The following is a 22,514-nucleotide window of genomic DNA, read 5'->3' as shown; positions in this document are numbered from 1 at the left end:
TGTTATTAAAAAACTGATCAGTTCCTGATGACAAGGACCATGGCTTATATATGACTTGCACCTTTCTGTGTCCCCTGACAAAGTCTTCAAGTGCAACTGGACTTCAATTAAATAATGTTCTTCATTTCGAATGGTAAAATCATCCTCAAATACTCCTCAATCTCATTCTTTAACTATGGAAACTAGATCTAAATCTTATACTTTCCTAAAAATTTAACCAGGGCACGGTTATAAAGGGGAAAAAAGCAACCATTTTTACATCTCCTACCTCCCTTTTTGAAAATTATCACTCTTGGGGCACCTGGGTGGCTCAGTCGGTTAAGCCTCCAACTTCAGCTCACGTCACGATCTCGCGGTCTGCAAGTTCGAGCCCTGCGTCGGGCTCTGGGCTGATGGCTCAGAGCCTGGAGCCTGCTTCCGATTCTGTGTTTCCCTCTCTCTCTGCCCCTCCCCCGTTCATGCTGTGTCTCTCTCTGTCTCAAAAATAAATAAACGTTAAAAAAAATTTTTTTAAATACATAAATAAAACTATCACTCTTGGGGCGACTGGGTGGCTCAGTCAGTTGAGTGTCTGATTTCAGCTCAGCTCACGAACTCATGGTTTGTGGGTTCGAGCCCCAAGTCGGGCTCCGTGCTGACAGCTCAGAGCCTGAAGCCTGCTTCAGATTCTGTGTCTCCCTTTCTCTCTTTGTCTCTCCCCTGCTTGTGCTCTCTCTCTCAAAAATAAACTTTTTTTTGTTTAATTATCACTCTTTCCCTGATCTGGTTAGGATTTATTACCAATAGTCACCACTATCTTGTATTCTTAAGGATGAACTGAGGTCAAAGAGATTTATTATTCATTTATTTTCTTCATTCCATTACGCAAAAAAAAAAAAAAAAAAAAAAGTGTTTGATTTAAAACACCAATTATCTCAAGAGCACTCCTACCAAATTTGATTTGGCAAATTTTTTGGCGTGATTAGCATGATGTCAGTAGGAGCTTTGTTTTATGAGCAAACACAGTAAAAGTCCAAAAGGTGCTATGCAGGTCAGAAGGAAGATGTTCTTCCTGAGACCCTCTGCCAACTGTTATTTCTGAAGCCTTTCTTGCTCATTGGCCAGGACTACAGGCTGCTTCTCAGTTCCATATCTGACCACTAAGTGGCACCAGAACTTTGAATTAGCTAAGATAGAGAAAAACTCTTTAACCAGCCTATAGGCCATTTGCTACGAACCTTCAATTAATACCTTCTAAAAATAATCCGTTATTTTTTACCAGTGATCTAGAATATAGTGGCTTTTTGCCATTTATTCTTTCTTGTGGTCTGTGCTATGGAAAAGAGGAGATTAAAAGACATATGTAACTCATTCCTTAGCCTCCTGCCCTCGTCTTCTGGTCAGCTGTAAATTGTGCCACAGCAACTTCCAGCAACATCAGGGGGACATCTGGACTTCGTACAGTCAGACTCTTCTGCAAGCTTGAATGGATCTGTGATTATATCCTGTCAAAAGGCAAACCAAAACGAAATGACGTTAAAGGTGTTTTGAGGTACCCAAACACTAATATTTCAGTTTGACTTAGGTTGATTTAGCTAGAAGATAGATAAAATTTTATACTTCCGTGGGATGCTTGGGGTAGCAACAGTCATTCAGCTATAAAGGTGGCTGTCTCGGCCTGAAGCTTCTGATCAAGTTATTACTCCTTTCAGGGTAACCTTCATCTCAAGCTTCTTAAAGGTGGTCCCTATGGGACCAGGAAAGTCGCGTTGCTTAATTTTGTTTTATGGGAGTCCCATTTGTATGTGCCTTTCACCCTTCTGGAACTGAATCCTGAAATGCTGAAACTTCTTCCCTTCCCTCACTGTAATTTCCAGGAACGTGTGCAAGACAAGAAGGCAAGTCCGAGCTGCCAGGGTCACCGTTAGCAATTGTTGATGTTCAGATGTTGAGATTGCCCGACAACGGCCAGCAAGATCTCAGGGCAGAGTGAGTGGAATTTTCAGGAGACAAGATGGAAGTCTTTATTTCTGCTCTGTTTACCTCCAAATGAGATGCCTCCAACAGCAGCACCAGTGTGGCCAGAGAAAAACCAGGCACAAAGGTAGGAAATCCAGAGCATGAACAAGCCACCTCAAATAACAAGAATGCATTCATGAAACATAAATGTACACTCTTACTATTGTTCAGTGGTCACTGTGAATAGGAGACAGGACAAGAGAGGCACAGATCCTACATCCATGAAGGACAGACTTATGGGCCACTCCCTTTACTGAAGTAACTTGCTAAGGGCCTCTGCCTCCCTGGCCCTCGGTTTCCACCTTTCTGGAATGAAGAGGCCTGCCTGGATCTGGGCTCCCTACCAGGGAAGCCAGCATCCACCAGGGGATCCCCAACCCTGGGAGAAGGCAAGCTATGTCCCTCATGTCCACTCGCTGCACTGGAATTCTTGGTCAGAAGAGTTACCTCTCCTCCTTTTCCCCCCAGGGAAATGAGTTTCCACTCTTCTTCTTCCCACCCCATAGCCTGTCTACTAATAAGAGACAGTGATATCCACATCACTTCCTAATGCATGTTCCTAGCCCTAAACGACCTCAAGACTCAAAGGAAATAAAAGGTGAGACACCTTGATAAGCAGTCCTTTCCAGAACCAGCATCCTGTGATTCTGTGAAAAGTCTAAACAGAGAGAGGTAGGACAGCATACTGGGTAAGAACGTCAGCTCTAGAATCAGGCGTGGGTTCAACTTCACCGCTTTCTAGCTATGAGACCTTGGATTAGTACATTAATCTGTCTGAGTCTGTTTCTTTGTCTGTGAAATGGGGATCCCAAGGGTTGTTGTGAGGACAAAATGACACGGTGCCCTGAACACGTTACCTGTTCAATAAAGACTAGCTCCTCCGTGTTATTCCTACATTGTCCGCGCTGTTACCACCACTGCCATTAACCGCGCGAGACAGTCCAGAGCACAGACCCTACGTGCATTATTTGAGACACTGCGGTGTGTGTGCCGAATGTAATTCTGTTCATAGCAAAACACACTTCCCTTGCCGGGATTGAAAACGAAGAAGGAGAAGAAGAAGGAGGAGGAGAAGAGAAGGGGGAGGAGAAGAGAAGGGGGAGGGGGAGGGGAGGAAGGGCAGGAGGAAAGAGAAGAGGAGGAAGAGGACGAAGGAAAAAGAAGAATGGCTCTCAGAAACAGTCATCACTGAGAATCCTCGGTAGGGAGCTGTGCCTTCCATTACCCTACGGCGGCAGCTGGTGGGAAGAGGCATGTCCCAGCAGCCCACGCACGGCCTGCCTGTGCTGTGCTCCCGGTTTTATCAGAAAGGTCTTCCATAAAAAAGATATGAACGTCCTCCTCCAAGAGCACAAGGTTATATTTCTAGGACGCACAGCTGTTTCATTCTTTAAATCTTCCCTCACTGTCAATTATTGCCATTTCAAAACCTTGGCAGTGATCTAAAGACTTTGGCGCATCAGCGGGCTGAAAGAAATAAGGCAGATGAGAGAGGAGACAGCTGGGATAAACCAGTTTAAGTACGTGGCACCTTCCGGTTGGTATCCGAGGTCAGGAGGCCTCCTGTCCGCCCTGTGTGCACACGAGGAGGAGGGTCAAGGAGAGCCAGGCTGGAAGAAAGGGGTCTCTGTGGAAACCATCCTGCTTAACTACATGTTTGCTTTTTGGTTTTTGTTTTTTTACAGCCCGAGTCCACTGGAAATGCTGTGGTTGGAGGAAACTCTCCCTTTACTTGTAACTGTAATCTTCTGACAGCTTTTACAGCTAGAACTCAGGAAGCCAAGTTCCAGGAGAATTAGAATGATGAAAACATTTCAAAATACATATTGATTCTCACCAGCAAGGTTTTGTTATTGGTGAGCTCCCAAGCATTTCAAGATACCAATAACGCATTTGTGAAAGGTTACGTGGACTGAAAAGTCCAAAGTCAAATTTCTCTACTTTCCAAAAAGGCATCTTCTTAGAAAAACAGAAGAGTAACAATAGCAGAGTACTCGAGAATTCAATAAAGCAAACACTATAAATCACTCTCCAGCTCTAGAGGTGGCTTCTATACTTAGCTGGGGCTTGATTCATGCTGCTAATTGTGGCCAAACGAGAACAGATTAGGGTTTTTGGCTCACGGGTTCCTGCCTCTTGGGTTCAGTTAAACTTTCCCAACTACAAATTTACCATCTTGGAGAGTGATCTCTAAATAAGCTTTGCTCTTAAAGACTGCTTATAATGTGGGGCGCCTGGGTGGCTCCGTCGGTTGAGCGTCCGCCTTCAGCCCAGGTCATGATCTCATGTTCATGGGTTCGATCCCCACCTGGGCTCTGTGCTGATAGCTTAGGGCCTGGAACCTGCTTCGGATTCTGTGTCTCCCTCTCCTTCTGCCCCTCTCCCACTCATTCTCTGTCTCTCATAAAATAAAATAAAACATTGAAAAAAAATTTTTAATAAAAAATTTTTTAAAAGACTGCTTACAGTGTAACAAAAAGAGGAGAAAAAGACATGAGTTACTCGTGCATCAATGTATGCTCAATGTATCCAAAATTACTACAAAATACAAGCAAGAGAAAGTAAAATTTCATGGCAAAAGATTCAAAAATTTCTGGGCCAGGGGAGAAAGGGTCTGTGGGAGAATGATAAATCCTAGAACACAGTTCGAAGTGACCAAGAATCTTAATTAGCACAAATCTGTAACTATTTCTTGAGTCTGTATTATGTGCCAGGCATCAGGCTAACATTTTACATATATCATTCCAATTGAGACTCACACCCTGAGGGAAAGAAGTGATTATTGCCTTCCTATTACACACGAAACTGAAGGTGTAGGGAAGTTTGGTAACATGCCCAAGATCACACATGCATGGCAGAGCCAAGGTCTGAACCTAATCTATCTGACTCCAAGGCCTGTGTCCTTACACCCCACGCTCCGCCTCTATCCTTGCATAAATATCAATATCTTATTTCTTTGGGATTCCAACATGCAGTGCCTTGAGATGTATCACTGATAATACTCTGGTGAATGTTAGAAGTTCTATCAGCCAAAAGAGACTTGAGGGGGCTTGGGGTGGTTCAGTCGGTTAAGCGTCCAACTTTGGCTCGCAGTCTGTGGGTTCGAGCCCCGCGTTGGGCTCTGTGCTGACAGCTCGGAGCCTGGAGCTGGCTTTGGATTCTGTGTCTCCCTCTCTCTCTGCCCCTCGCCGGTTTACATTCTGGCTCCCTCTCTCTCTCAAAAATAAATAAACAAAAAAAAAAAGAGGGGCGCCTGGGTGGCTCAGTCGGTTGGGCGTCCGACTTCGGCTCAGGTCACGATCTCGCGGTCCGTGAGTTCGAGCCCCGCGTCAGGCTCTGGGCTGATGGCTCAGAGCCTGGAGCCTGCTTCCGATTCTGTGTCTCCCCCTCTCTCTGCCCCTCCCCCGTTCATGCTCTGTCTCTCTCTGTCTCAAAAATAAATTAAAAAACGTTAAAAAAAAATAAAAAAAAAAAAAGAGAGACTTGGAATCCATCACAAAGCCTGTTCTAAACAATACAATATTATAAATTAATAATTGATATAAAAAAATAATTGTGATAGCATGAATGGGGGAAAGGATTAAATATATAAAAGAGAAAGGCAAAAAGGGATGCTATTATCTATCATAACTACCTATGTGTCTTCTTCATAGGGTAGTTGTAGAAATGACATGAGATAAATACTGATAAAATGCTTGAGAAAATGCTGTATCAGGGGTGCCTGGTTGGCTTAGTCGGAGCGTCCGACTTTGGCTCAGGTCATGATCTCACCACTCTTGAGTTTGAGCTCTGTGCTGGCAACTCAGAGCCTGCTTCAGATACTCTGTCCCCCTCTCTCTTTGTCCCACCCCCACTTGCTCTGTCACTTTCTCTCTCTCAAAAATAAATAAAAACATTAAAAAAAAAAGAAAATACTATACCAATATTTCAGATACTAGAATAATTCCAAAAATGAATCTAAAGTATTTTAGAAAATGTCATTTTAGAAAATAGTGGTATATTGGCTCAAAAATACATTCAAGAAATTGAGATATGATAAAAATTAGCTTTTCAAAACAGAGGAGAATTGATTTAATAAATGGATAGGAAATTTTGAACTAGTTAATATTTGGGAAAATAGCCACACTGTACCTCAATATTTAGGCTGAAATAATCTCCAGTGGTTTAAAATTTTTAATGTGAGAAGCAAAGCCATGAAAGTACTAGAAGAATCTTCATGACTTTGGATTAAGCAGTGGATTCTTCTTAGCACTGACACCCAAAGCACAAGCAATCAAAAAAGAAAAAAAGAAAAGTTGGACTTCACCAAAATTAAAAACTTTTGTGCATCAAAGGACACTATCAAGAGAGTGAAAGGACACACACAGAATGTGAGAAAGTTTTGCAAAAATATATCTGATAAGAGTCTAGTATCCAGAAGAGATAAAGAACTCCTACAACTCTACAATAAAAAGACAACCCAATTTAAAAATGGGCAAAGGATTTGCAACAATGTGGATGGAACTAGAGTGTATTATGCTGAGTGAAGTAAGTCAGTCAGAGAAGGACAAATATATCATTTCACTCATACGTGGAATTTAAGAAACAAAACAGATGAACATAAGGGAAGGGAGGTAAAAATAAGATAAAAACTGAGAGGCAGGCAAACTATGAGAGACTCTTAAATACAGAGAACAAACTGAGGGTTGCTGGCAGGGTGTTGGAGGGGGGATGGGCTAAATGGGTGATGGGCATTAAAGAGGGCACTTGTTGGCATAAGCACTGGGTGTTATAGGTAAGTGATGAATCACTAAATTCGACTCCTGAGATAATTATTACACTATATGTTAACTAACTTGGAGTTAAATTAAAAAAATTTTTTTTAATAATAAAAAATAAAAATGGGAAAAGGATTTGAATAGACATGTCCCCCGAGAAAATGCACAAATAGTCAACAAACACATGAGAGGATGCTTAGCCTCACTAGTCCTTAGGGAAATGAAAATCCAAACCACAATGAACTACCATTTCACATTGACTAGGACAACTACAACCAAACCTAAACAAGGGTGCCTGGGTGGCTCAGTCATTTAGGCGTCTCTCTCTTTATCTCAGCTGGAGTCTTGATCGTAAGGTTGTAGAGTTCAAGCCCCACATTGGACTCCATACTGAGTGTGCAGCCTACTTAAAAAACAAAAAAACACAGGGGCGCCTGGGTGGCGCAGTCGGTTAAGCGTCCGACTTCAGCCAGGTCACCATCTCGCGGTCTGTGAGTTCGAGCCCCGCATCAGGCTCTGGGCTGATGGCTCAGAGCCTGGAGCCTGTTTCCGATTCTGTGTCTCCCTCTCTCTCTGCCCCTCCCCCGTTCATGCTCTGTCTCTCTCTGTCCCAAAAATAAATAAACGTTGAAAAAAAAATTAAAAAAAAAAACACAAAAAACACAAAAAAAACAACTAAACAGAAAATAACAAAGTGCTGGCAAAGATGTAGAGAAACTGGGATCCTGTACTTTGTTGGTAGGAATTTAAAATGATGTAGCCACTGTGGAAAACAGTTTCATGGGGCTTGAAAACGTTAAATGCGGAACTACTATACAACCCAACAATCCCACTGCTAGGTATAGACCCAAAAGAATTAAAAACAAGTACTTCAACAAGTACACAAAGCACATGTCCATTCGTGTTCACAACAACGCTACTCCTAATAGCCAAAAGCAGAGACAACCTAGTCATCTATCAACTGAATAGATACATAAAATATGTTATATCCACGCAACGAAACATGATCCAGACACAAAAAGGAATGAAGTACTGATACATGGACAAACCTTGCAAGAAGGAAACCTTAAAATTATGTTATGTTAAAGAATCTAGACACAAAAGGCCACGTACAGTATGATCCCATGAATAGAAGATGTCTACAATAGGCAAATCCAGAGAGAGAGAGAGCAGACTAGTTATTGCAGAAGGCTGGGAAGAGGGGAGACTGTAGAATGACTGCTTAATGGGTATAGGATTTCTTTCTGGGGAGATGAAACTTTTCCGGAACTAGATAGTAGTCATGGCTGCACAACCTTGTAAGTGTACTAAAAGTTACTAAATTGTACCCGTTAGAGTGGTCAAAATAGTGAATTTTATGTTATATGAATTTTGCCTCAAAATTTCTCCAGTACTAAAAGAAAATATAGGTGGGGTCCCCGGCTGTCTTAGTTGGTAGAGCACGAGACTCTTGATCTTGAGGTTGTAAGTTCGAGCCCCACATTAAGTGTGGAGATGACTGAAAAAGAAAATCTTGAAAAACATAAAATTTTTAAAAATTAAACATTAAAATGAAAATGGAAAGAATGGGGTGTCTGGGTGGCTCAGTCAGTTGAGCGTCCAACTCGGTTTTGGCTCAGATCATGATTTTGCAGTTTGATGAGTTTAAGCCCCGCATCAGGCTCTGCACTGGCAGTGGGGAGACTGCTTGGGATTCTGTCTCTGTCCCTCTCTCTTTGCCCCTTCGCCATTCACGCTGTCTCTGTCTCTCTCAAAATAAATAAACTTTAAAAAAAATAAAAGACAATATAGGTAAATTTATAGTATTCACATGGAGGTCTTTACAAGCATAACATAAGAGACAGAAATCATAAGGGAAATGAGTACATAAAAATTGAAAATGCCGGGTGCCTGGGTGGTTCAGTTGGTTCAACATCTGACTTAGGCTCAGGTCATGATCTCACCATTCATGAGTTTGAGCCTCACATCGGGCTCTGTACTGACAGCGTGAACCCTGCTTGGGATTGTCTCTCTCTCCCTCTCTCCCTGCTCTTTCTCTGCTCATGCTCTATTCTCAAAATAAATAAAACTTTAAAAAAATTGAAAATGTTCAGGAAAAATAAGCAAATAAAAAGATAAATGGCATGCTGAGAAAAAGTATTTCCAGCATATAATAGATGGTCTGTTACAGAACAGTAAGAAAAGGCAAATACCACTCTAATAGCAGATGGTTCAAGGAATTACAGAGGAAGTTCACAACGGATGAAACATAAATGGCCAGTAAATATACCAGAAGTTTCAATATATGCAAAATAAAACAACAAATTATTTTTTGCCCTTCAGACAAGCAAAGATTAAAAAAAAAAAAAAACCTAACATTAGTAAGAGGGCAGGGAAAAGGTATTCTCATGCATTGGAGGTAGGCATGTAGACGGGTACAGTCTTTCTGTAGGGCATTTTGACGATCTCATGAAGACTTACAAATATTGGAATATTTGAATAATATTTTCCAAGGTAGCTCTTAACCTTTTTTTGTATCTGGACTCCTTTGAGAATCTGATGAAAGTAATAGACCCTTTCTTGAGAAAAATACACATACATGCCTATAATTTTAAGGGGTCCATGGATGCCCTTAAGTCCATTCATGGGGGCACTGGGTTAAGAGTCTCTGACTTACTGTCTGGATTGGAAAAATAAAGTTATGAAATTAATTCAAATCATTTTGTAGATACAAATATGCTAGAAATGATTTATAGTGGCCAACTAAGGGGCACCTGCGTGGCTAACACCTGCGTGGCTAGTCGGTTAAGCATCCGACTTTGGCTCAGGTCATGATCTCACCATTCGTGGGTTCAAGCCCCACATCAGGCTCTGTGCTGACAGCTCAGAGCCTGAAGCCTGCTTGGGATTCTGTGTCTCCCTCTCTCTCTCTCTGCCCCTGCCCCACTCATGCTTTGTCTGTCTGTCTCTCTCTCTCTCTCTCAAAAATAAATAAACATTATAGTGGCCAACTAAAAGAATAATGATTTGTTTCTTGTTTCAGTAGCCTGTGGCAAGCATAATGTTTTTTTTAATTGTTCCGTTTGAGGGTAGGGATTGAAAGTCAAACAAACCTTTGATTCTAATGCAGAACACCCTCTACATGTTGACAGCTTCTCTCCAATTGGTCTGATCAGAAAATCTTGGGCAAATCGTGAATTCTTCAGGATAGCTGCTGTTTCTTCATCCACTTCGACAATTTCACCCTCCTGAAGGGTAGCAGAAAAAAAAACGCATTTTTTTTAACGTTTATTTATTTGTGAGACAGAGAGAGACAGAGCATGAACGGGGGAGGGTCAGAGAGAGAGGGAGACACAGAATCTGAAACAGGCTCCAGGCTCTGAGCGGTCAACACAGAGCCCGACGTGGGGCTCAGACTCACGGACTGTGAGATCATGACCTGAGCCAAAGTCGTATGCTCAACCGACTGAGTCACCCAGGCGCCCCAAAAAACGCATATTAAGATATGCCACTTTAATCTCAATAAAAGAAAAAATACGCAAACGTTTTACTAAGGAGTGGCCTTTTAGGATGAAATACTATACCTTATAATATGATTTTCTCTTATGTTCAGACCCTGCTGCGAGTTTCATGCTTATTTCAAAATGGAACTGACCAGTGTCATAATCAGTTTTTGTTTGGTGGCAAAGCAAAAAAAAAAAAAAAAAAAAAAGACACTCATTGCTCCAGTTGCCAGTCTCTCCAGAGACAGATGTAGAAAACCACTCTTATCTGAGCTTCACCTTATTCATCATTAAAATAAAGTTTTAAATTAAAAAATAGTTCTTAATGTGTTTTTCTGTGCGTCCAAGGGTGCCCGGGGGTGTATAAAGGGCTCATGCCTTGGGAACCAGGAGATTCTGGGTTACCTAACCCTTCCCTTCAGATAAACTCTGCTTTTACCCCTTCATATACTGGAGTTATATAAAGCAATGTCTGACGCATGGTTAACTATTGGTGTTTTAAAGAAGATTTAGCTTTAAAAAATAATTCTGCTATTAAAACTCTTTTTTTTTTTTCTTTTTGGGAGGCACTGTATCAGAGTGATGAGTTCAAAGGTCCTTCCCACTTTGATTCTGTGGCTCTAAGGAGCAGGCAGTACATTAAGGCGCAGTGGATCGGTGAGAAAGCATTGGTGAGAAAGTACCAGGGGGTAATTAAGAAATCTTTTTGGACCAAAAAAAAAAAAAAAAATAGAGGTGGAAAACAGTAAACCCTTCTACCTTTGGAATGAATAATAACTATCTTGTCTTTACTGAGTTTTAAGATTCTATTTTTTTTAAGTAATCTCTACACCTAACATGGGGATCAACTTACAACCCCGAGATCAAGAATCGCACGCTCTACTGACTGAGCCAGCCAGGCACACCTATATTATTGTTACTCTCACAGAAATTCTACACAGTAGGTATTATTACCACCACTCTTGCAGTGGAGCCAACTATATCTCAAAGAAGGACTTATTCAAGTTTACCCAAGTAATAAATAATGGAGCCAGAATTTGAACCCAGGTATCTGATTCCAAAGCCTATACTTTTCCATTTTGAGGAAATAAAGCCTATTCTGCAAAGAGTAGTATTTTTTAATGTTTTTTTAAAATTTTTTTTAATGTTTTATTTATTTTTGAGACAGGGAGAGACAGAGCATGAACAGGGGAGGGTCAGAGAGAGGGAGACACAGAATCCGAAGCAGGCTCCAGGCTCCGAGCTGTCAGCACAGAGCCTGACACGGGGCTCGAACCCACGGACCGAGAGATCATGACCTGAGCCGAAGTCAGACGCTCAACCAACTGAGCCACCCAGGCTCCCCCAAAGAGTAGTATTAATATCAACATGTTGTCACTAAATACTAACAGTTCCTTGATTCAAGATACAAGTGAACAACTGAAATATTGTTGCACTATTGTGCAACTCCTATTCTTTTCCATCCTTCTCTCTATAATTGTCCATCCTTTTCCATTGTTTCTCTATAATTCCATTAATCTGATGTCTGAAGGATGCTTCCCATCCTTCCCATCCCTTTCCCATTTAAGAAAAGACTTTTCTTAGGTGTGATAGCAATACTGTGGTTATATAGGAGAATATTTTATTCTTAGGAGATGCATGCTGAAATATTTTAGGGTAAAATGTCACAATGTCTGCAGCTTACTTTGTTTTTTAAAGTTTATTTATTTGGAGAGAGAGAGAGAGAGAGAGAGAGAATGAATTCCAAGCAGGTGCTGGCTGTCAGCGTGGAGCCCGATGCAGGGCTTGATCCCACCACAGTGAGACCATGACCTGAGCTGAAATTATGAGTTAGATGCTTAACTGACAAACCATCCAGGCGCCTCTGCAACTTACTTTTAATGGTTCAGTGAAAGCATACACACACACACACACACATACACACACACACACACACACCCCAATACCAGAAAACTGAGAAGCAATGCAAAGTTAAGAAAAGTACCTGGATTCCCAAGGCACCTGGGTTCAGCGTCCAATTCTTGACTTTGGCTGAGGTCATGATCTCACAGCTTCTTGGGTTCGAGCCCCACATTGGGCTCTGTGCTGGCAGCGCAGAGCCTGCTTGGGATTCTCTCTCTCCCTCCCTAGCTGCCCTTCCCCCAATGTACTGTCTCTGTCTTTCTCAAAATAAATAAATAAACTAAAAAAAAAATTTTTAATAAAAAAAAAGAAAGAAAAAGTACCTGGATCAAGGGTAAGAGTAGAAAGAATACCCAAAGTACAGAAAATTTTATTTACCTTAAATGTGAAATTTGCATCAAATATTAGTTCTTTTTCGTGTCCTGTGATTCCTCCATTGTAAATAACTTGGCATCTTTCGGCTGGTCCTGTCTTAGGGAGTTTGAAGAGGCGAAATGTTGCAGAAACAAAACGACAGTCACCTGAAACAGAATTTACCCATGATTCAGCTCCAGCACCCAAATGGCTATTGGTTTGCTTAGCAGATGAAGAGCATATATATTATCAAGGCGATTTTCTTCTTTGCATGCCATGAGTTATCTTTCTGGCGAGTTCACTTTATTTACTGAATAACTTCGAAGTGCTTTATACCAAACTTTGGAGGTTGCTGTTAAGCAGAAGACAAGATGGAGGTTTCCAGATGATCCAAAGTCTATCTCAATGGGGCTCACTCACTACACACTTCCTAATCACCACATCTGAACCATTTAGGGAGCAGTTTTAACGTCCCCTCCCCCCCCACCCCCGCTCTTTCTTACCGATCACTCTTTCTAGTTCCTCGTTTTGAACTGTAATGAGGTTGGCACTGACCAAACGTGGGTGGCAGAAACCAATTTTCTGGGCAAGGATGGCAAGGTCCTTCCAGTACAAAGCACCACCCAGGCACTCACCTAAAAACAAAGAAAAATCACATACCAACCCAAACAACTAGGTGTTCAGGAAATTACTCTTCTGTCAAACTGATGAGGATATGGTGCTTGTTAAAACATAGGGCCTAGAAATCGAAGAAGGTCCTGAGTGTTCCCCCAAGATCTTAAAGTCACAATCAAAATCGAATATACTAGCTAATGGCCTCTGGGAACCATTCTTCAAGACAGTCACTAATGGGCTAGTTCCACCCAGCTGCAATCCTATTTTGGGATTGAGTAGGTCACAATCTGAAAAGCACTATCTATGTGAGTAAAAAACATATAAGAGATAATTTACAAAATTGCCTTTTAGCTCCAGATTATCATAATGATGTGCTACTAGACAATAACTACTACTAATATTCATACTAATTTTTAAATTTATTACATCAACAAATCAGAAACAATCCAAGTGACTACCCATAGAGAAATGGTCAAATAAAGTACGGTACAGCTATATACTACAGTTGTATAATACAAACATTTAAAATACATTTTTAAAAATCTTAGGCTTAGGAAACATGCTAAATAAAATTATAATACTAAATTCTATATACAGCATGTTCCCAATTTTATTTTATTACACACACACACACACACACACACACAAACACACATCCTAAAAGGATGTATACTAAAATGTTAAAGAGGTTAATTACTAAGTTACATGATAAGTAGTATTTTTTCCTTTTTCTTTTTGTGTTTCCCAAAGTTTTAACAAGATTCATTTATTACTGTATGACAAGAAAAAAGTTAACGTAATTTATTTTTTTAAGTTTATCTGTTTCGAGAGAGAGAGTCGAGGGGAGGCGCAGAGAGAGAGAAGGGGACAGAGCATCCAAAGTGGGATCTGTGCTGACAGCAGCGAGCCCGATGTGGGACTTGAACTCACAACCCCAGAGCTCAAGAGTCTAAGGCTCTACCAACTGAGCCAGCCAGGCTCCCCTAAAAGCAAGAACTTTTTTTTTTAATTTTTTTTTTTCAACGTTTATTTATTTTTGGGACAGAGAGAGACAGAGCATGAACGGGCGAGGGGCAGAGAGAGAGGGAGACACAGAATCGGAAACAGGCTCCAGGCTCCGAGCCATCAGCCCAGAGCCCGACGCGGGGCTCGAACTCACAGACCGCAAGATCGTGACCTGGCTGAAGTCGGACGCTTAACCGACTGCGCCACCCAGGCGCCCCATGAGAACTTTTGATTTCATAGTCAGATTGACCACACGCATGCCTTCATCTCCTTCAACTTCCAGAGACTCTGTTAAAATGACAGTGAGGAGGGGCGCCTGGGTGGCGCAGTCGGTTAAGCGTCCGACTTCAGCCAGGTCACGATCTCGTGGTCCGTGAGTTCGAGCCCCGCGTCGGGCTCTGGGCTGATGGCTCAGAGCCTGGAGCCTGTTTCCGATTCTGTGTCTCCCTCTCTCTCTGCCCCTCGCCCGTTCATGCTCTCTCTCTGTCCCAAAAATAAATAAACGTTGAAAAAAAAAATTAAAAAAAAAAAAAATGACAGTGAGGAAATAAACAACACAATAACGATGCGGACAGAAGGCGATTGAGGGGGCTTCGGTTCCAGAACGGTTGCCCTCATTTCCGTGCTACAGTTTCGAAAGTACTTTTCAGGGGCACCTAGGTGGCTCAGTCGGTTAAGCGGTTAAGCGTCTGACTTCAGCTCAGGTCATGATCTCGCGGTCCGTGAGTTCGAGCCCCGCGTCGGGCTCTGTGCTGACCGCTCAGAGCCTGGAGCCTGTTTCAGATTCTGTGTCTCCCTCTCTCTCTGACCCTCCCCCATTCATGCTCTGTCTCTCTCTGTCTCAAAAAAAATAAACGTTAAAAAAAAAATTAAAAAAAAAAAAAAGTACTTTTCATATCCACTATCTCATTTAATCTTCATAACAGCCCAATAAGGCAGATTATATTATTATCTACATTTTACAATTTGGAAAACAATGACTCCAAGAGACTAATTAAATTGTCCAAGGTCATACCACTCTGAAATGGCAGAAGTGGAAGAAAACATAAGCCTAATCCCACGTGTTCCCATGTCACAAAGCCTCATCCTGGATATTAGCAGACCAGAGTTCTGTACCTGAACAAGTATCTGCCGTAAGACAAAACAAAGCAACACCTACCCCACAAAACTCGGTGTGTCCTGATTTCTTCTGGCAATTCAAGGCTAGCATAAACGTCACTGAAATACAGCTCCCCTCCATGCTGAAACAGCAGTATTAGTCCAAACAAGGTTAAAGATGACATTAGTCCCAGATAGCATAGAAAGGAATGAGGAGATAAAATCAATTTTAAAAACCAACAGAACAAACAAATCACAGCTGCCTCCCTAGTCACAAGCAGTAACCGCATGCGAAGATTTTTTTCCAGCGCCCTACCCATCAGGTAATAAAATGACTTTCCAAGAGTGTTTCTCTCCTAAATAAAGAGACTCAAGTTACTTAGAATTTTTGCCAGTCTGAACCAAACGCAGTCCCAAGTAGGTGTATAACTAGTGGAAATAAATGGTATTCCTAAATTCTTCTAAAAATTATGTAACTTTTGTGATGTAATAATACACTATATTTTTTTAAATTCCTTTCATGTTTTTAAATGTTTGTTGATTTTAGAGAGAGAGAGAGAGAGCACGTGAGTGGGGGAGGAACAGAGAGAGAGGGAGACACAGACTCCGAAGCAGGCTTCAGGCTCTGAACTGTCAGCACAGAGCCCGACGCGGGGCTGGAACCCATGAACCGCGAGGTCATGACCGAGCTGAAGTCGGCCGCTTAACTGACTGAGCCACCCAGGTGCCCCAATAATACACTATATTTTTAAAATATTGTCCTTAAAATCTTAGACATATGAGTGATCAGGAATTTTAAAATTGTATTTAGCTAATCTCAAGGGCTTAGAGTCTAGATTGAACAGTAATGTCTCCACCTTTTAGAAGTACATCTTGGTGAAGATAGTAAGCTGGTCTATAAGGTGGTATGTCAATTAAGACATTATTAAATCATTTTTACATAGATATTCTTGTTTGATCTCTCCGACGGCCCTAGAACCCCCAAATCTCAGAATCCTGTATCTTCTATCATGAAGATACACATCTCATGATATATATGGAAGGTATGGAGCTCCAGCAAGTTCTCCTTTTAGAAAACAGTTAATTTAAAAGTTCTACCTTCTTTCACTTCCTGAAGATCTAGAATCCTGACAGAGACAAAATAAGCAGCCGTGAGAAACACTATACAAGCTAGAAGAATATATTCATAGCAGCCTTTAGTAGTCAGTCCCAAAGTTCCTGCAGGTTCTACAGATGCCATTCCAGGAGCATGCACAGCAGAGAACAGGAGGAGAGACAGCAATAAGGCAAATATTTTAACATGTTCAATGACTACCGCGACTCTCAGATTTATGACCATTTACAATGTGAGAAGAAAAAGAATCCATGCCTAGGGTATTCTTGCCACACCCCTTTGGCCATCCCTTTTTGCAAAATTTTTTAATATTTTATTTATTTTTGAGAAAGAGAAAGAGAGAGGCAGCAACAGAGGGAGACCCAGAATCTGAAGCAGGCTCCAGGCTCTGAGCTGTCAGCACAGAGCCCAGTGCGGGGCTCGAACTCACGAACCGTGAGATCATGACCTGAGCCGAAGTCGGACGCTTAACCGACTGACCCACCCCAGGCGCCCCCCACCCTTTTTGATTTAGGGAATAAATTACAAGAGTTTGAGCTCTCAGCTCAAGGGAGCAAGAATAGGACAGGCCCCACTGCTCTTACTGGCACGTAAAGCCCACTTGTCCCGGCCTTCCCTCACCTTCAGCACTCGGTGAACCTCCTGTAGCACTTGATGCTTATCAGGCACAAGGTTAATGACACAATTTGATCTAAAAAAGAACAGATGGACTGTCAGGCAAATTTGCATACTACCCAGAGCTCTTCAAATCCTTCAGTCCCTGAAGATGTCTTTCATTGTTTTCTCAAAGCTACCTCATTCTTCCTGCCTCCCTCCTCTCTTCCCCACACTCAACTTTGTCCCCCAGGTTAAAGGAGATAGACAGTGTTTAAAAGCACAGTAAATTGTTAGCAAACTTGAGTGTGCAGGAAAAGAAGGCAGGTGCGCTGATTTGTTTCTGCCCTCGTGGTCACCTTGCAACAGCACGAAACCTGGGACCAGACGCCTGCTGCACAATGTGTTCCTTATGCCACGTGGAAATAGGCGAAATTCCTCAAAAGCAGCTTGATCAGGCGTGTCACGTGGGCATGATTTGACAAAACCTCAAAGGAAAAGGGGAAATGCAGATCCCTACACCTTGGTGTGCCGATAATACTAAAGGTAACGGGTCAGTGTGTATTGTATGAGCAGACTCAGTGGTCCTGCTGGTCTTTTGGGCTCATTGGGTTCACGGTTAAGTTTAAAATCAGTTCTCTCCTGGGCTAGTGTGTTCTGAGGCCAGTGGACCACAAGCGCCTGAGGGCAGCTCCCTCCCTTTGTGAAGTCAGGCTACGTTTAGTTTAACACCTTAAATGAGAGAAGTTCAGCAAAAGGTGGCGACATTTGTGTTCAGTAGGAAATGAGCTATAGTCACAAAAGCTATAGTTATGTAGAGACCCACATAACAATATCATAACTCTCATTCTTGATTCCAGTCTCCTCCAACTTCTCTATGTAGCCACGATGAAAAGTCACGTTGGGGGTCTGGAAGCCATATTTTTCCATGTGATATTCAATATACTTTTTAGCCACTTCTACCTAATAAAACAAAACCCAAAAAAGCATATGTGAATTTGATAATCATTTTTTTTTTAATATACTACTTTTTTATTATAAGTTTCCTGCTACTCATGGAATATACTTACCCGAGACTATTTTGGGGAAATGTTCAATACTTCTCTGGGCATGTAGTATATATTACAGCCTGGGATAACTCAAGAGAACACAAACTCCCTGCTCAATACATGGATTTTTCTTTAATTCAGTAGGCTCCACACCCAACATGGGGCTTGAACTCATGACCCTGAGATCAAGAGTCACATGCTTCACCAACTGAGCCAGCCAGGCACTGAACGAACTCTTCACTCAATAACAAAATCTTTCAAGATAGATAGTAGAAGGAAGGGAAAAATCGGACTCTGTTGGGTCATCAGGAAATACATAGATCAAGTCAAACCCCTGACTCTGTTCTCCCAGAAGAGCCCCTAATTGTCAAAGTTCTCAGCTTTCGGGGCAGGAGGCATACTGGCACAAATGAGCATCGCATTTAGCAGCCTTCTTAGATTATCCTTGAAGAGCCGCAACGGAAACAGCTTTATCTCTAAAAGAATGCCTGTGAGAAGTTTTTCCTCCTTGTCCTCCAAACCACTGCCTCACCTGACTCTCTGTCATGTCTATTCCAGTGACATGTCCCATCTCACCAACCAGCTGACTAAGCGCATAGCAATCTCGGCCACTTCCACTGCCCAGGTCCAAAATCCAGCAGTTTTCCAGATGCTCGGGGATGACCAGACCACAGCCATAATACCTGGGAAACAGAAACTACATACAGATCCCCCCCACATCCTTCTGACCTCCGTCCTTCCTTTCTGTCCCTCCTTCATCATTCACCGGATTTCTATTTAGGTGTTTAGTTTCCCCCCTTAAACCGGAAGCTCCATGGACACTGGGACTCTCTCTGCTTTGTTTACCATTATATTGTCGGGCACCGTACCAGGTACAAGACAAGACAAGGCATGTACCAGATACATGGCAAGACAAGCCATTTACAGTAACTGTGGAATAAAAACATTTAGTTAGGCATTCGCTGAACATTTACTACAGGTCCAGAACTGGGCTAGTTACGGAGAAGAAATGTAACACAAGATTTCTGTCCCCTAGGGGTATTTAACTGGGGAGGTAAAACATGAGCACAGAAAACATTTCCCATGATCTATTGACAAATGGAGTGGCACAGGCAGTAAGTGCTCTAGTGGTTTAGGGAAGACGGGGCTCAAGGATTGGAGAAGGCTTCACAAAGTAGGTAGGACATCAGTGAAGTGTTGGAAGGGCAGGATTTGGAAAGGAGAAAGGGGAAGGAAGGCATTCCAGACCAATAACGGCATGCGGGGCAGGAGGAAGGGAAAGGTCTGGCTACAGTAGTGTCGTGCATCAGAGGGATGGGGTTGGTTAGGAAGGGAGGGCCAAACCTGACAGCCTTGAATGTCAGGTCCAACGTGTATAAGTGTATCCTGAGTAAAGGTGGGTGGGAGTGAAGGGGGCGGGTCATTGGAATTTCTTAAATAGAGCTGGTAAGATGATCAGTGCTGTACTTTACCAGTTTTATGATAGACAAGGCAAACTGGATGGATTGGAGGAAACGGATCAATTCCCTAGGGACCATATCAACTTTCTTTTGAAAAAGCTGCTGTCTAAAGTCTTTAGCGGGCGGGGGCAGCCCAGGGCACTCTACCTCAGGGCTACTTCTTCATGTACATTATTCAAGGCTTCCCGGATGTGCTTGGGGACCGGCCTGGCTGCCGTGACACAGGCATTGGTCTGGAGGTCCGCTGATTTCTTCAGCACCTGCCCATAGTAGGTCTGACCAGGGGGCAAGGGCGGGTGGGGGTGGGGAGAGAGAAGAGCCGGAGCTGGTGAGCGCAGGGTAACGGCTCCCATGCCCACCACCCCATCTCCACACATTCAGGCCTGGCTAGGCTTGCTTCCTGCAAAGCTCTAAGCTCAGACTCTGCCCTGCACCCTCCCCTCGCCCCTCCCTGATCCTGGGGTTGGAGGGGGGAGGGGAGGGCAAGGGCGCAGGCCGGGCTGGGCTTCCAAAGGCCTAGTGCTCCCACTCAGCCGAGGCTCCTTCTTGGCCATTACAGGTCCTTCTTGCTGGCACCTGCACGTCCTTCCGGATCTCAGCGTCTCGAGGGGCGGCCACTGACAGAAACGGGGGGGGCGGGGGCGGTGGGGAGGGAAGGAAGCTGAAAGGCGAAGGTGCTGAGCACCTGCAAGGGGAAAGGGGCACGCTAAGATAGAGGGGTGGTTATGGGGCACGCTGGCGGGGGGTGATTGGCGGGGGGTAGTGATTCAGGGGCACGGGGAGGCGAAGGGCAGCACACTCACTGTCTCCTCGTTTTCTGGACTCCGGGACTTGCGTTCCCGGCAACTAGCTCCCCGGGCCCAAGGCTCCTGAGGACCCGCCCCCGCGACAGGCAGGCCTGACCTCCCGCGGGGCGGGCTTCCCGAGTTTGAGCAGGTAGGCGGTACCAGCCCGCCCACCCCGTGAGGCAGGAACCTGCCGCCGCTTCCAGCAGCTTCCAGCACAGGCTGACCGCCCGACCTCACCTCGCGTTCTGGCCCTTCTGGGCCCAGTTAGTCTTTCCAACCGGAAAGAGGAGATTGCTATTAACTAGTATCTTCCTTTATTGCTCCGCTGTGATTTTCGTGTTGTAAACCTCCTATGCGGACTTAAATGAACACCCATATGATTTTTGCCCCTGTGGGGAATGGAAATCACCTATTCTCAATCTTTTTTTTTTTTAACTGAAGTCTAGTTGACGTACAATGTTATGTAAGTTTCAGGTGTACAATTTAGTGATCCCACAATTCCCCAATACTCACCACAAGCATAGCCAACATCTGTCACCAGTTATTAAAATACTATTGACTGTTTGCCCTATCCTGTACTTTTCATCCCCATGGCTTACTCATTCTACAGCTGTAAAATGTTTGTACCTCTTAATCCCCTTCACCTATTTTGCCCATTTTTTTTTTAGATCCCACATATAAAAGGATTATATGGTATTTATCTTACTCTGCCTGACTTATTTCACTTGGCATAATACCCCCTGGGTCCCCATCATGTTGTTGCAAATAGCAAGATCTCATTCCGTTTTATGGTTGCATACTTCATTATATATACATACACACGTATATACGTATATATACACATATACATGCGTGTCTACCATCTTTTCTTCATTCATTGATGGACCTTAGATTGCTTCCATACTATGGCTATTATACATAATGCTTCAGTAAACATAGGGGTACACGCGTCTTCTCAAATTAGTTTTCATTTCCTTTGGGTAAATACCCAGCAGTGGCATTACTAGATTACATGGTATTTCTATTTTTAATTTTTTGAGGAACTCCCATACTATTTTCCACAGTGGCTGCACCAATTTACATTCCCACCAACATTGCATGAGGGTTTCCTTCTCTCCACATCCTTGCCCGCACTTGTCATTTCTTGTTCTTTTGATATTAGTCATTCTGACTGGTGTGAGATAGTGTCTCCTTGTGTTGGTTTTTTTATGTATGTATTTTTTAATGTTTATTTGTTCTTGAGCGATAGAGATGGTGTGAGCAGGGGAGGGACAGAGAGAGAGGGAGACACAGAATCCAAAGCAGGTTCCAGGCTCTGAGCTGTCAGCACAGAGCCTGATGCGGGGCTTGAACCCACAAGCCACGAGATCATGACCTGAGTTGAAGTCAGATGCTTAACTGACTGAGCCACCCAGGTGCCCCTCATTTTGGTTTTGATTTGCATTTCCCTAATGATGCGTGAGGATGAGCACCTTTTCATGTGTCTGTTGGCCATCTGTATGCTTTCTTTGGAGAAACGTCTGTTCAGGTACTCTACCCATTTTTTACACAGATTATTCTCAATCTGTTTTGAAAGTCAGGTTTATTGAGATATTATTTACATTCAGTAAAATTCAACTTTCTCTAGCATACAGTTCTGTGAGTTCTGACATACACATGACAATCAAGACTCTCACACCCAAAAGACTTTTTTAAAATACTTATTTTGAGAGAGAGACTGTGTGAATATGCAAGTGTGGGAGCGGCAAAGAGGGAGGATCCCAAGCAGGCTGCATGCTCTCAGCGCAGAGCCCGATGAGGGGCTTGATCTCATGAACTGTGAGATCATGACCTGAGCTGAAAACGAGAGTCAGATGCTTAACCGAGATAGACACCCAGGCACCCCTCACCCCAAAAATATCTTTGTGCCCCTTTGTAGTAAATCCCCTCCTCTCCCCACCAGCTCCTAAACAACCACAATTGTTTTCTCCCTCCTTTTCCAGAACGCCATGGAATCATCATGTACGTAGCAGTTGTTTTGTATTATATTTAGGAAAACAATTTTTCTAAGTGCATTTTAACCTCTAGTCATTTTTAGTCAATGCACTTGTGTTTCCCCAGTATTGTTATTCCATCCTGAAGAAAGTTTTTTCTTCCTCCCCTATATTGAACGAGTTTGAACTGCATGGTCCACGTCTATGTAGATTTTCTTGGTAAGTACAGTATGTAAACGTATTTTCTCTCTTGCAATTTTTTCTTAATGTTTATTTTTGAGAGCAGGTGGAGGGGCAGAGAGTGGGACAAAGGATCCGAAGCAGG

At 42.9% G+C, this 22,514-nt stretch overlaps 1 protein-coding gene across 3 annotated transcripts; it reads right to left on the bottom strand.

Moving 5' to 3' along the window:
• Positions 1 to 837: 837 nt before the first annotated feature.
• AS3MT (arsenite methyltransferase) lies at positions 838 to 20,895 on the bottom strand. 3 transcript variants are annotated; one of them, XM_047073388.1, is made up of 11 exons: positions 20,232 to 20,895; positions 20,005 to 20,045; positions 19,576 to 19,703; positions 18,501 to 18,651; positions 17,746 to 17,882; positions 16,947 to 17,016; positions 15,273 to 15,354; positions 12,997 to 13,128; positions 12,518 to 12,660; positions 9,848 to 9,982; positions 838 to 1,484 (listed from the first exon to the last, which is right to left on the bottom strand). In XM_047073388.1, coding segments are annotated over exons 1-11 (1,125 nt in total). In that variant the 5' UTR covers positions 20,233 to 20,895; the 3' UTR covers positions 838 to 1,379. The 3 variants fall into 3 exon arrangements, with proteins under 3 accessions (XP_046929344.1, XP_046929343.1, XP_046929342.1); XM_047073387.1 differs by having other exon boundaries at positions 19,576 to 20,045; XM_047073386.1 differs by having other exon boundaries at positions 19,576 to 20,895.
• Positions 20,896 to 22,514: the final 1,619 nt, after the last annotated feature.

The sequence above is a fragment of the Lynx rufus genome, unplaced genomic scaffold (genome assembly GCF_022079265.1).
Source record: "Lynx rufus isolate CCGP_SWC_20201006 ecotype Redwood Valley unplaced genomic scaffold, mLynRuf1.p SCAF_11, whole genome shotgun sequence".
Lineage (NCBI taxonomy): Eukaryota > Metazoa > Chordata > Mammalia > Carnivora > Felidae > Lynx > Lynx rufus.
The sequence above is the reverse complement of the archived record's forward strand: the minus strand, read 5'-3'. Positions and strand labels throughout refer to the sequence as shown.

Excerpts from the sequence above, each read along its gene's own strand:
- AS3MT (XM_047073386.1), bottom strand. The coding sequence starts at position 19,805 with ATGTGTGGAGATGGGGTGGTGGGCATGGGAGCCGTTACCCTGCGCTCA. Across the intron at positions 18,652-19,575 it reads CATGAAGAAGTAGCCCTGAG|GTATTATGGCTGTGGTCTGG; the intron begins GTAGAGTGCCCT and ends TCTGTTTCCCAG. Across the intron at positions 17,017-17,745 it reads GAGAGTTATGATATTGTTAT|ATCAAATTGTGTCATTAACC; the intron begins GTGGGTCTCTAC and ends GTTCTTTTTTAG.